This window comes from Podarcis filfolensis (genome assembly GCF_964270895.1).
Source record: "Podarcis filfolensis genome assembly, chromosome: 12".
NCBI classification, from domain to species: domain Eukaryota; kingdom Metazoa; phylum Chordata; class Lepidosauria; order Squamata; family Lacertidae; genus Podarcis; species Podarcis filfolensis.
The window spans coordinates 20675453-20689143 of NC_139614.1; the positions used below are offsets into that span (position 1 = coordinate 20675453).

General features: G+C 39.0%; 1 protein-coding gene and 1 long non-coding RNA gene across 30 annotated transcripts in view; one reads left to right on the forward strand and one right to left on the reverse strand.

Annotated features, from left to right (window-relative positions):
- TBC1D5 (TBC1 domain family member 5) overlaps positions 1-13691 on the forward strand; it is a 248346-nt gene that overhangs the window by 186940 nt on the left and 47715 nt on the right. For all 29 annotated transcript variants that reach the window (XM_083577774.1, XM_083577783.1, XM_083577770.1 and 26 more), the window contains 2 exons: positions 3531-3673; positions 9141-9247. In XM_083577774.1, the coding sequence (XP_083433900.1) occupies positions 3531-3673; positions 9141-9247 (250 nt within the window). The remainder of the gene's footprint in view (positions 1-3530; positions 3674-9140; positions 9248-13691) is intronic.
- LOC310745643 overlaps positions 1-13691 on the reverse strand; it is a 56991-nt gene that overhangs the window by 14059 nt on the left and 29241 nt on the right. The gene's annotated exons all lie outside the window — the stretch shown is intronic.

Below are 13691 nucleotides of genomic sequence, written 5' to 3' on the forward strand. Positions count from 1 at the left end.
TGGGATACACATTTTTATTTTATTATAAATAAATAAAACCTCTCATTCACCACCCTGTTTTCCACAGTGGCCAATCACACTTTTTCTAGTAAGCCCACTCTCCCCATGCTTTTGTCCCCCCTCCATCAACTGGCATTTAAGTGTAGACTGTTCCCAAAGAAAGGGGTTCCATTTAACTAGCATGTCTTAATTAGCTATTGTTAGACCTATCCTCCTTTAATCTATCTCGGTACTTATGAATTAGCTTTCTGTAATAGAATTTGAGTTCTTAGTAATTTCATGTATTTATTTTGTGTAAGCGTTGGAAGTGAAGGTTTCTCTATTGCATGCTATTGTTATTTTTCTGGTGATGTTTTTTACAGAATATTATTATTATTTACACGTTTTGGAATAGATACTTTGAACTGTAACAAGTGCACGTGGGATGAGTTGGGGGGAAGTCAATATTAAAAATAGATTAGATCATACATAAATGAAGAATATGGAAACGAGCCGGTGTTGGGCATCACAAAAACAAGGACATTGTATGCCTGGTTCCACTGAAGACTAAACGACATTTGAATGAATGTGTATTCTCCCTGCTGGCTGCTTTTCCGCACTCCCCAAGTGTTGTTTACGTTGTGGGGAGAAAAGCAAAGCTCAGGGGCATTTTCAGAAGAAAAACAGCACAGGACCCCAGTCCAAACTGGAAGAACATTTTAGATAAAGGTTTGTTTCCTGCTCTCCCCGCAAAAAATCAACCTGTGCTTAGCAGGTATCTGGTGTCACTAGCATGGAAGACCTCACCTATATTGGTAGTAGACTTTTCCAGATGCAAATAGATCAACAATTGGTGTAGAGTCTGTGCTTGTGAATGACATGGAAGCTGATGATGGAAACTTGTTATGCAGAATCTCTTTGCTGTTACTGTACTGCCTATGTTAGCAGTGTGTTCTTACCTTGCAGAGTCCATTAAATTTGCAAAGGAAAGTGAATTGAGTAACGTGGAAGGGGTTGTGGTTGGCTTGAAATGTTTAAGGGAATGAGGGAGACGTATTGTGGGAGAAAGGCATGTTAAGAGCAGGTTCAGAATACCTTGAATCTCAGGTCAAGACATCAGCCCCACTTGATTTCCCAGACATGCCTCTTTATGGAGGGCTAAGACCCTCCAGGACAGTCGTCTCTGCCTTTGAAACCTCAAGAGCCCTCAGCTTTTTGTGGGACCATTCTTGAAAAAGATTATGGATGTAGTACAGAAAACAGCAAGGTGTATCTGAAATGCTTGTTATTCTCAGTCAGAATAGAAATAGTTTACGCAGATAAGGCAATGCATGACTCATTATGTCCTCCACAACCCAAAAATAACCTATGCAGAGGTTTAGTTCCTTATACTGAGTCAAATCATTGGCCCTTTGAGTCCAGTATTGTCTGTCTACCCTGACGGGAAGCATCTCTCTGAGGTTCCAGGAAGATGTTGTTCCCAGGAACTCTTAATAAAAATTATTTCCTTTTAAAGTTTAAATTTGATTTTAAAAATATGTCACTCTTGTAGTTTAAAGTTTCCACAGCATTTGTTTCTCTGTGTTGCAGGTCATTATTAAACCACTGTCTGTGGGTAGTAATTACAGATTGTTTGGGGATTATGGTTTAATTACATAGAAATCATGTGTAGAACATGGGGCTATGCATTTCAGCAAGGAGATTGTAGTAACTCTTATATTTATTATTGCTTTAAAAACTCCCTTCTGCATTTGCAGTTGGTTGCAATTGCTATGTCGGTGTGGTAAAATACAGATTATTGTGTTACCGAATGTGATAAAAGGGTACACCGTTGTGAGCATAGTAGTCTGCAGGTGTAGCAGATGTGAGGCTGAAATTAACAGGACAGGGCTATAATTAAACTATAGACAGCCATCTGAAAAGAAAGGGGCTCCTCTTGTCCAACAGTATCATTAAGTGAAACTTAGATTGTCTCTAAATATTTGAAAGAGCAATAAAAGAGTGTTAATTAGTAAGAAAACACTCCAACTTAGAACTTAATTCCTTAAAGCATCCCTTTTTATGAAGGCAAACTTGCTGAAGTCAAGCCATATGGTTAACATAGTTCAGAGACAATAGGGTCCTTGGTTTATGGCTGCTACAAGGGAAATGTTGCTGGAAAAGAACAGATAGCAGTTAGTATACATCCATTTTCAGTTGTGTGAATTGCTTACACCCATTGAGACACAGAGGTTCAGATCATTAATGGCAGCATTATGGTTACTAAAGCAGTCCAGTTCGTCAGCTGTCTGCATCTGAGAAAACAGAATACCTCTGGGGACTAAGACTTAATATTCCCAAGAGAATTTCTAAAAGCAGAATAGAAGAAGAAAGCGGGGAAGCTGATTTTGGTTTGAGCAGTAGAATCCTGCATTTACAAACGATTAACACTGCATAATGAAGTGGTAATGAAGAAAAGGAGATTTCTGATAAAAGACTAATAACAAATCCCATTATGCCATGGTGTATTTTTCGCCTTTAAGTGTATTAGTTTTATCCATCCTCTGTCCTGAATGGCATGAGGTCGTCTGTGAATAATGTCAGCTCAAATGCTTCAAGCGTTGCTGAGTTATGACTCCTAACAGTTTGTGAAATGTGAAAGGTGGGGGGGGTGGGGGGGTTAAGGGAAGGCGCAAGTGCTACTTAAAGTGATAGGCTTCCTGCAGAGTCTGAGTAATGTTTGCAACACTGAAAGGTAATAGTTTCCTGTAGGCTTGTCACTGAGGGGTAATTTCCCACTATTGGGTAAAACACCTTGCACATAATGTTGCTAGAATTAATTGTGGAAAATTAGCTTTGCTCCATGTTTCCCCTGCTTCCCCTATTGTAGCACCTCTTCAAATTTTAGAAGTAGATATTCATAGGGAGCCAAAGGAAAGCTACTGTGAGATACGTTTAAAATTATACATTATTGTCTTTTTTCTGTATTCTTCATGAAGTGTTTATTACTCCTAATACGCACACAACAAAATAAACCCTCGTTGAAAGTTACTCCATCTTGCACCTAGTGTTGTTTAACCAGATGGCAGTTACAACTAAATCCTTAAAGTAAAATTTATAATCTTAAGTGCCCAGTGGTTTCTCTTAATGCCATTTTAAGATTATGGGTTCAGTTCAGACGTTTAAGTTCTTTTAAATCAGAAGGAAGGTGCTCTCCATTGAAGACTGATCAATTCCACTGAAACCTGTTACAGCTGAGCTCATCCGCGGACTTTTTTGGAGTTGTTATTGCAGCTGCTTCTTTCATTTGCTTATAAAGCTGAAATGATAAGTAAACTGGGACAAAGCTTTTCTAATAAAGCCTATCTGCTAAACAACATTAGAGAGCTAGAGTTTTTAAAGTCTTTCACACACTTCCTTCTATAACCAGGTTAAGATATAATGTAGAGCATCGTAAACATATCTATGTTAATTTTAATCATAAGTTACTGTGTGTTGGATTTCCCTGTAAACTATTAATTCCTGATCTTTTTGGTTCAACTTTTGATATGTTTTGTTGACTTTATTTGCAGGCGATGGGTAAGGCTTCTATTTGGGCGAGAATTTCCCCTCCAGGACCTTCTTGTCATCTGGGATGCTTTATTTGCTGACAGCATCACTCTCAATCTAGTTGACTATGTTTTCTTAGCCATGCTGCTATACATTAGAGATGCCTGTGAGTATGCATTACATTATACATATAGCCTATTATATATATATTTAATGCAATATATTTCTAATTGAAATAAAAAATTAAAAAATCGTTTTGATTGGAAGTGGTTTGAAGTTGTTTATAATATATAAGAAAGCAACAACTTAAAAACACATTTTGGTTTTTGGGATGTTCTTCCTCCTGCTATGCCTCTTTTAAAACACAGAAGTGTAGATTGCATTGCATAAAACAAAGTGGCCAAGGTAAGTATAGAGCTCCACCTTCTGTCACATGTAGTGTATTGAGTAAAACTATGCATTCACTACTGACATATTTTATGGATTTCTAAAATAAGGGAAAATGTATTAAAAGCAAATTTATTTTTTTCAAAAATTCTCTGCACTTTATTTTATTTTGCCTTTAAATATGTCACATGAGCACTTAAATTATTTTTGATGTGCATTAGAGTCCCATAAACATAATTAACATACAAGTTCAGGGGAATATTTAGAACAAAACTTTGATTTTCATATAGATAACTATGTGGAGATTTACTCTAAAGCAAAATCTCTATTAAGCAAGTAGGAAGTAGAGAATACTTGGGAAGGTAAAAAAGTAAATGAAATAAATTTGTAATAAAACCACCAATTTATCCTAATTAGTTGAGAGATGTGCAGAACCACAAAAAGGTAAATTAAGCAAATTATGGTTATCAATAACCAGGCCTTCCAGTAGATTGTATTTAAAGTCAGCCCACCTTTCCAGGGCAAATTTGTATGCATCTGGTAACATTCCAACTGCAAAAGTCTGTGAAGTCTTTGTGAATAAGCCTTTAAAGATTTTGTGTGCGTTAGCTGACTTGCAGGAATCATGCAGAAGTCTCCAGCACACCTGTGGGTACTACCTGAGAGCCAAATCTTACAAACAATTATTCACACTTGATTCTTTGATAGACTCTGTTGCCTCAAATGCTCCATTCCCAATGATCTAAGATCTTGAGGTTGGCCCCAAAAAAGCATTTGGACTGAAATTCCTGAAACCATTTAAAAATGGGCTTTTTCCAGTTTGTTTGTTTTTTGTTCTTTCTTTTTTTTATATAGAGGACATTGAATTGCTGCTAATCCATTTTTCTACAACCACCAGAATTTTGAAATTATCAAGTGTTCTTTCTTTTCTTGTCTTTTCCAGTTCATCCCTAGGCTTTTCTGCACAAGGCCATAGCACTATTCTAAAGGGGAACAGTGCATTGGGGTAGCATATGGCAGCGACTCTAAAAAGACCCCTAAGTGAGGTAGCTGCAATCTGCAAGGGACCTTTTGGCCTTTTTTGTGTCTGTGTCCTATGAAGTTACTTCCATACGTAGATACATGACCCCCAAAAGGCTGGACCAGACCCTTATTACTCTGGAATTTACAATCTGATTCCCTGTAAGGAACCGCAAAGCAGTTCAGAAGAATTGTGCAAATATATAAATATCAGCATTCAGTATAGTACCACTGGTACAAAAACAATACATCCCATCTAAGAGGAACCTGCAACAAAATGTTGCTGTGTATCTTCACCTTCTAACAGCACTGAAACTGTTCAGGGGTTCTAGCCATCCCCACCTTCAGGATACTCCATTCCGTCCCACTGCCATCACTTACTTTCAGGTTTTATTTTCCAATTATCAGTTAATGTTCCATAGCTTCTGAGCTTGATTAGTCCTCACTGAGCTGTTTCTTATGAAGAGGGTTGTTCCCTTAAATATTTCTTTACATCACTTGCAATAGTTAATATAGGAAGTGGCTTTTTTAAAACTGTCAGAACTATGGAATAAATGGAATGCTTAAAAAATATATATACTGTTACAGTCTTTCATGGGACTAAATGATCAAGCAGGCTGTAAATAGAGCCCATGGTCCAAAGTATCATAAAAGTCATTCTGTGAGCCCAACAAAGCTTTTTAGATTTGTTTTACTAGTGTCCTGTAAAGCAAGATGACCTTCCACAAGCTCCTTCCTATAGCCTAAGCACCTCTTCAAATTCTAATGAATGAAAAATAATATCAAGTTTATATTACCATGTGAAAAAAATATATGTCTTTCTAAGGTATTTTTGTTCTGAAACAGTTTAGCCACCTGTTTTTATTTATTATACTGTATTAAGTTTTTATTGATGTAGGGTTTTTTATATCTAATACACCACCTCTAGACTGATGTGAGAGACAGTATAAAAAGTATTAATAAGAAATAATAAATAAATAAATGTAGGGCCTGCTTTCTCCTTTCACTTGTTTGCTTAGGCCACTTTATGATGAAACAGACACTTGCACCAATGCCCATCTGGTTCCAGTCTTGCATTTCTATCTCTCTCTCTCTCTCTAACCCAAATGTGAAAGCATATAAGGAAAGCAGTGTGCAGCTAGATGGCCACTGCCTCATAGAGTCCTGGACTACAGTGCCTCTCAACTTGCAGAGGAAAAGGATTATGACTAAAAGACCAAATGGAAGTGTGGGTGTATGGAGGCTAATTTGTAAGCGTGTACTATGGGTGAACAACGGGACGTGGGTGGTGCTGTGGGTTAAACCACAGAGCCTAGGACTTGCCGATCGGAAGGTTGGCGGTTCAAATCCCCGCGACAGGGTGAGCTCCCGTTGCTCGGTCCCTGCTCCTGCCCACCTAGCAGTTCGAAAACACGTCAAAGTGCAAGTAGATAAATAGGTACCACTCTGGCGGGAAGGTAAATGGCGTTTCCGTGCGCTGCTCTAGTTCGCCAGAAGCGGCTTAGTCATGCTGGCCACATGACCCGGAAGCTGTATGCCGGCTCCCTCAGCTAATAAAGCGAGATGAGCGCCACAATCCCAGAGTCGGCCACAACTGGACCTAATGGTCAGGGGTCCCTTTACCTTTACTATGGGTGAAACTGTAAAATGGGACTAGCCATGGTGGAGCCTTCCAGTTGTTGTGAGCTACAACTCCCATTATCCCTAGCTAGCGTGGCCAGTGGTCAAGGATTATGAGAGTCATAGACCACAGTATCTGGAGGGCCCCACATTGGCTACCTCTGTTGTAGAGTGTGTGCTGTGGTGCAGGAGTTAGCCAAGGATGCCTTAATTTACACTGTTAATGCTTTTGCCACGTAAGTTATAAGTGATTTAATTATTCTCTTAATCTGAATATTTTTTTAAAAAAATAAAATTATATAGGTTGTGGAGATTGCAAATGATGTCTGTATGCCATGTTTCTAAAACCATAGTCTTCCCAGATTAGTTAATCTAGAGTTAGAAGTTTGTATTTTTAATTTTGCTCCGCACCAATACTACTATTCTTAGGATGTTTTAAGCCTTCTAGACATATAATTGCTCACTTATGAGCTAGATGTCTTTCTTTTTCAAAAAGAACTTTGTAGTAGAAATATCCCCCCCCCCAAAAAAGCTATATTTTCAGGTATTTGCCTATATCTTTCAAAGAACTGATATAAATGAGTAATGATTCTGGTATCCAAATGTATCAGCTTCTCTCTACTGATGTTGCAACATACTGTTTCTGCCAATTTGAATTCATAAGGGTTTCTTTTTTTTCAACCTTGAAGATGAAATAGAACTAGAACAAAGTATTATATAAAGGAGTGCCTGTTTTTGTCTTACACATGTAAGGAAAGTAGCTATCACAAAAAAAGACCCCAAAAAGTTTTCACCTCCCATTTGCCACCCCCTGTTTAAGATAATAGGTTGGTTTTGGTCACATAATAGAGAAGTTTCATTTCTTCTGTTGGTTGCATTTACCTATAATTTATAATTGCAAATACCTACGATCAATATTTTAATGCTCATTATTGAATCAAATCACACTTAGTCTTTTTCCCCAAAAAAGAAACAAATAAAAAGTCTAAAATCTGGCTTCAGTTAGAGTGTTAAAAGGTATGTTTGAAGAAAATACATCAGATGTTGTCTTACAAAATCCATTTAGGACGAACTACTCCCAGCATTCTTATTTATTTTAAGAAAGTATAAAGAATCCTTATCACAACTGCCTTATACTGTGTTACGTTTGATTTGATTGGTTCTATATAATGCGTGGTCCCATCTATTATACTCGGCAGAAAGAACTCTTGACTGAGCCCATTGTATTGCATTCATTATGCTAACTTCAAAGAGAAGAGAGAAAAGCAGGTATCTGAACATGAACAAGAAAAACAAAAGGAAAGAAAAAGAAACAGGCAGAACAGATAAAAAATGAGTAGGATAAGTGAGTGCTTTACAAATGAAAGCAGATGTATAAAATTACAAGCTGTCGGATCAGCAACGGAAATGAAGATGATAAAGTGGCTCCCTACACAGATTATAATTATTCATTTTGCCCAGTCCTGAATCTTTTCCTCATAAACCTCTTCAGGGAGAGATGGGAAGGTACCAAAGGATAGTAGATTGACTCACATGGAAGCGGGTGCAGGGAAGCTGTTTAGTAAGTCTCTAAGGCCATAAAGCAGTCAATATATTTTGGATTTCTTTTTTTTTTATCAATGATTTTTGCCTTGTGTTGCAAGAACATTTTTCACAAAGGCTTTTAATTAATAAAAATGATATTTCTAAAACTGAAGTTCTCAAAACTGTAAAGTTGCACTATCTAAAATATATTTTTTATTATTATTAGCAATTTAGGCGAACAATTCAAAAATAATTGGCACTCCTTTGACAGCTCCAGTAGATGGATTGCCAAGATTTAGATGGTGCTAAAGAAATGAAGTAGTTTACATAGTCTTGGCAGAAAAGATTTATTTAATTTCACCCATAATTAAGTTCATCACATACCCAGAAAGGGACAGTTGTGTGCTAACTAGACGGAGGTTAGATAATGGAAGTTTAATACATCCTATTAAAATATGTAGCAAGCTTTTAAGAGGGGGCAATAAGTGGTTCTCTAAGCTAATTTAGAAGGGACGTGGGTGGCACTGTGGTCTAAACCACTGATCCTAGGGCTTGCCGATCGGAAGGTCAGCAGTTCGAATCCCGCGAAGGGGTGAGCTCCCATTGCTCAGTCCCAGCTCCTGCCAACCTAGTCGTTCAAAAGCATGTCAAAGTGCAAGTAGATAAATAGGTACCGCTCCAGCAGGATGGTAAAGGGCGTTTCCATGTGCTGCTCTGGTTTCGCCAGAAGCGGCTTAGTCATGCTGGCCACATGAGCCGGAAACTGTCTGTGGACAAACGCCAGCTCCCTCAGCCAGTAAAGCGAGATGAGCGCCGCAACCCCAGAGTCGTTCGCAACTGGACTTGACTGTCAGGGGTCCTTTACCTTTAAGCTAATTTCAGGATTAAAATGTTTGGGAAACAAAGCAAAAGTTGCAAATCAGCCCTCAACCATTTGAGGCTATGTTTAACTAAAGGGAGAAAGGAGCTGTATACTATTTGGTGACAATAATTTTTTCCAGAACCCACAAATTGTGCTTAGAATGATTACTTTTATGTTAAACTGAGAGAAGAAAACTTACCATATTTCCTATTACTTTTAGTGATATCAAGTAATTATCAGACCTGCTTGGGACTTCTGATGCATTATCCTCCAATTGGAGATGTCCACTCACTGATCTTGAGAGCTCTTTTTCTCAGAGATCCAAAGGTAAGTCACTTGGAAATCTTCGCAGTTGAGGCACATCCCAACTGCTTTTAAAACATCGTTACAGTCCTTGTTTAATGCATGAGGAGAGGGAAGAGTTAACAATGAGGGGAAATTGTCATTTCAAAAAGAAGTATCTGGGCTCAGACTCATAGAGAACTTGCATTGTTTTGACCTAGGCCCTTGTTGTCAGCTTCTAGCTTTGGATGGCAAAGTGATAGCTCTGAGTTGCTCACTAAGCTCCATTCAGAATGAATGCCCAGAAATCAGAGGAGCAAATCCCACCCTTTTTTCCTTTTAAATTTGAGGTCATATGCCTCACACTGTATGTCCAGCATTTTGAAATGTAATCTCAAGTGGCAATGCTTTCCCTTTGGATCCAACCCATCTTATTTAAGGTCCCAAACTGGTTTTAGTATTTTCATTGTAGGTGTTGTGTTCTAATGTTAATAAAGAGGTCCAGAGGGTGGCAACAGGAGAACAGGCCTTCTCTGCAGTGGCTCCCTGTCTGTGGAATGCTCTCCCCAGGGAAGTCCGCCTGGTGCCTTCATTATACACCTCTAAGTGCCAGGCAAAAACATTCCTTTTTAACCAGGCCTTTGGTTGACCTGATCAACACCCCATACCCTTTTACAATGTGGCTCTTTTTGGGGAGGTATTATTGGGTTATTGCTTTTATTTTTATTTTATATACTGTGATCTTTTTATGTGAACTGCCCTGAGACCTTCGGGTATAGGGCAGTATATAAATTCAATAAATAATAATAATAATAATAAGATCCCAGCAAAGGTGGTGAGACCTGGGCCCAGATACAAGCCTTGGTGGGTTTTCTCAAAGAAGGAGGCAATGCAAACTCTCAAATTCATTTTCTCAGAAGGTCATTCTGGGATATCTCCTGGTTGGAAGCCTTTTTGGCCTGAGATGTGATATTCAAAGATTCCATTACCTGCAGTTCTGAATATTTGTCTCCAACAGCCAGGAGAAGCCTCGTTGTGGTTTTCCGGAATGAACAAAGCTGTCAAAAGCAGTCAAGGATTGTGGAGGCTTGCAATCTTTTACCATCTTACTGCCTGTGGGCTAACATTCAAGGGCTTGCCCTCAGCAGTAGTTAGTTAGTTAGTTAGTTAGTTAGTTAGTTAGTGTCTTTATATGCTATTATGGCCCACTCTTCATCTTGCAGTCTCATGGTGGGTTTCATACAGCTTAAAGCAAAGAGTAGGTGCTGCATAACAGGACTAAATTAGCCCATATCAAACAGCAAGCAAAACAAGCTGCAGAGGGAGTGGTAACTCTGAGATCGTGCTCTACCCCAAAAGGCAAATGTAAAACAAAACTTATCCAATGATTGTGTCAGGTGCACATGAGAGGGAAGGGCATTCCACAACCTGGGAGCCACCACAGAAAAGGCCCTCTCAAGCACATACTTTACAGGGCATTGTGGAGCACAGGGAACAAGTGCAGACCCTTAAGGATTGGTGTAATTATGTGCCCAGGCAGAAGTTCTCACCAGCATCCTGGGTTCTGCATTCTTCAACAGTTGCAGCTTCTGAACCATCCTTGAGGGCAGCCCCAGTTACAGCAGTCCAGTCTAGAGGTTATGAGAGGATGGGTCACTGCGGCAAAGATATATCTGTCCAGGAAGGGCTGTAGCTGGCAAACTGATTGGAGCTAGCCATGGGTGCTCCTAGCAGCTGAAGGCATATGAGTTTCAGATGGCAAGCCAGGATCAAGGAATACTTCCAACTTGATCACTCCGGAGGAGAGTGACCCTGTCCAGAACAGGTCATCTGCTCACTTTGCAAGAGCTCACACAGTTGTTGTTGTTTAGTCGTTTAGTAGTGTCTGACTCTTCGTGACCCCATGGACCAGAGCACGCCAGGCACTCCTGCCTTCCACTGCCTCCCGCAGTTTGGTCAAACTCATGCTGGTAGCTTCGAGAACACTGTCCAACCATCTCATCCTCTGTCGTCCCCTTCTCTTTGTGCCCTCAATCTTTCCCAACATCAGGGTCTTTTCCAGGGAGTCTTCTCATGATGTGGCCAAAGTATTGGAGCCTCAGCTTCAGGATCTGTCCTTCCAGTGAGCACTCAGGGCTGATTTCCTTAAGAATGGAGAAGTTTGATCTTCTTGCAGTCCATGGGACTCTCAAGAGTCTCCTCCAGCACCATAATTCAAAAGCATCAAATTATGGTATATGGATATGTACAAAATTCAGTCTGGCAAGGTCTCAAAAATGAGCACATATAGAGTCACATCAGCATCAGTCCTAAAACACCATGAGCACCTAAATCCCCAAAGTGCTTTTCTCCTAAAAATTCCTTTTGAGCTAGTCTTGATTCTGTGCGCCTGTATGAACTGTCTTCAGATCCTCTTTCCGCCTGCAGGTGGATCTGAGCTGGCCAGCCAGAGGTCCACATGGATCATCCATTGATTAGCATTGATTGATATTTATTTATTCATTTATTTAAAGCATTTATAAACTTAATATTTTAAGGATCTCTAAGCTGCATACAATGTAAAAGCTGTTAAAAATATTATTAAAATAGAAATTCAACACAAAAGTAGCATAAAAGCATATAAAAGTAATTCAGGGAATTAATACTAATAAAAACAGAATTGGAATTTTATACACTGTTCTTGGTTACTGATTATTTTCTACAAGAATTGTTACATGAAACATGTAATTTTTTTTTAAACTTCATTTTTAATTCTGGTTTTGCATAGAACCGCTTGCATACACTGCTACTCTTTATTGTGCATAAAATTTCCTTTCTGGCGAAAAGCAAAATCCATCATCTCCATGATACTTGAAAGCATTTTGGTCTTTTAAAAATCTGAACATTCTGCACACATAGGCACTAAAGCAGAAAAATGTTTAAAATGATACACTTTAAAAACAGGATGCCACTCTTTACAGCAAAAAATAATAATAATTGTTCATTGGTTTTATGCCTCTACATTCTGGGGAATAGGTGTTTATTATACTATTTTCCTTGTATGGGCCCTATGACGAAGGTCAAGCGGGGGGAAATGTCTTGTCTGATAAGTTCCACCCAGTTGGTCTCAGAAATAGATTTTTTTTACTATTCACTCAGTGTTAAATGCAGGTGTTGCAGACATTTTCATGAATTGGCACCTGTAATTGAAGCAAGAACAAGAGAGACCAACTCTTAAAACAGTACAGGGTAGTGGGCATTAATGGACAGCATGATGGAGCTCATATGACTTCCCAGTAGATGACTTACTGCTGCCTACTAGGAAGGAGAGAGGAAGGGTGCTGGGAAGGTCAGCATGGTGCAAGCACACCAGCAAGAGCACTAGATTGGCTCTGCATTTTGCTATGTCAACATCCCTCTAACCCTCTTCTTCCTGTTAAGCAGTAGTGACTCAGCTGCTTAGGAGGTCAAGAGACCAGCTCTGTACCATCACACCATCCTCCATTTGTGGATGCTGGCTTCATTTTATTTGTGAAAAATAGATATTGTTTTATATGTGAAAAAATGGCTTCATCAAAAACCAATAGATATTTGGGAAATATTCAGTGAATTTTTACATTACTGTAGTGATTACAACTGAGCCAAAACTATACTTCCAAGGGGTGGAAATAGTTTTATGGTGCAATCCTATGCCTATGAATATGCAGTGCGTTTAGTGGGACTTACTCTAAGGTAGGTGTGCATAGAATTGCAGTCCTAGTATAGTCTCAGACATCTTCTCATAGGGATGCAAAGAACTAAATATCCCAGCTTCCACATATTCCTTGTAGTATGTTTACGGACTTTGGCAGAGAGCAGTCTCTAAGAAAACATCTTCATTCCACCAGAAAGGAGCCTACGGTGCAACCCAGGATCCAACCAGCCCAGCAATGCAACATAATATTTTTCTCACTTCAACATGGAAATTAGTTTATACAGACATTTTACTAAGCACAAATGCCTGCTATACCTTATTTTCTGCCTTTACACACCTGCTTCTCCTGCAAGTGACCATCATCTTCCTTTCTTCTTTCCAAAACAAATGTGCAACAATAATAAATTATGTACATTTGCATGACTTCTTCCATTTCACTGGAATAATTTGCTCACTTTGGGATTACCTGTAAATTTCCCTTCTTTCCTCATTCAAACTGTGTAGAGGAGGGATGGGTTACTGTTTGATCTTTGGGTGATTTGCAGTAGATGGATCAGAGTTTTTTTGGCGTCTAATTGTTGTTAACAAAAGCAGCAACAAAATGCCTTTTCAGGCTACTGACACGAAGAAAGCTTGGGATAACCAGAAAATGACTTTTTTTGTGAAAGGACTGCAAGCTTAGCTCAGTTCTGGTACTGAAAACAAATACCATAGTTTAGAATGAGTTCAGAGGCATCATTTTCTCTAACAGTGTTTCTTTTGCACCTGGCTCTGATTGGTCGATCTTGGGGTATTCATGAGTACAGTATAAGCGAT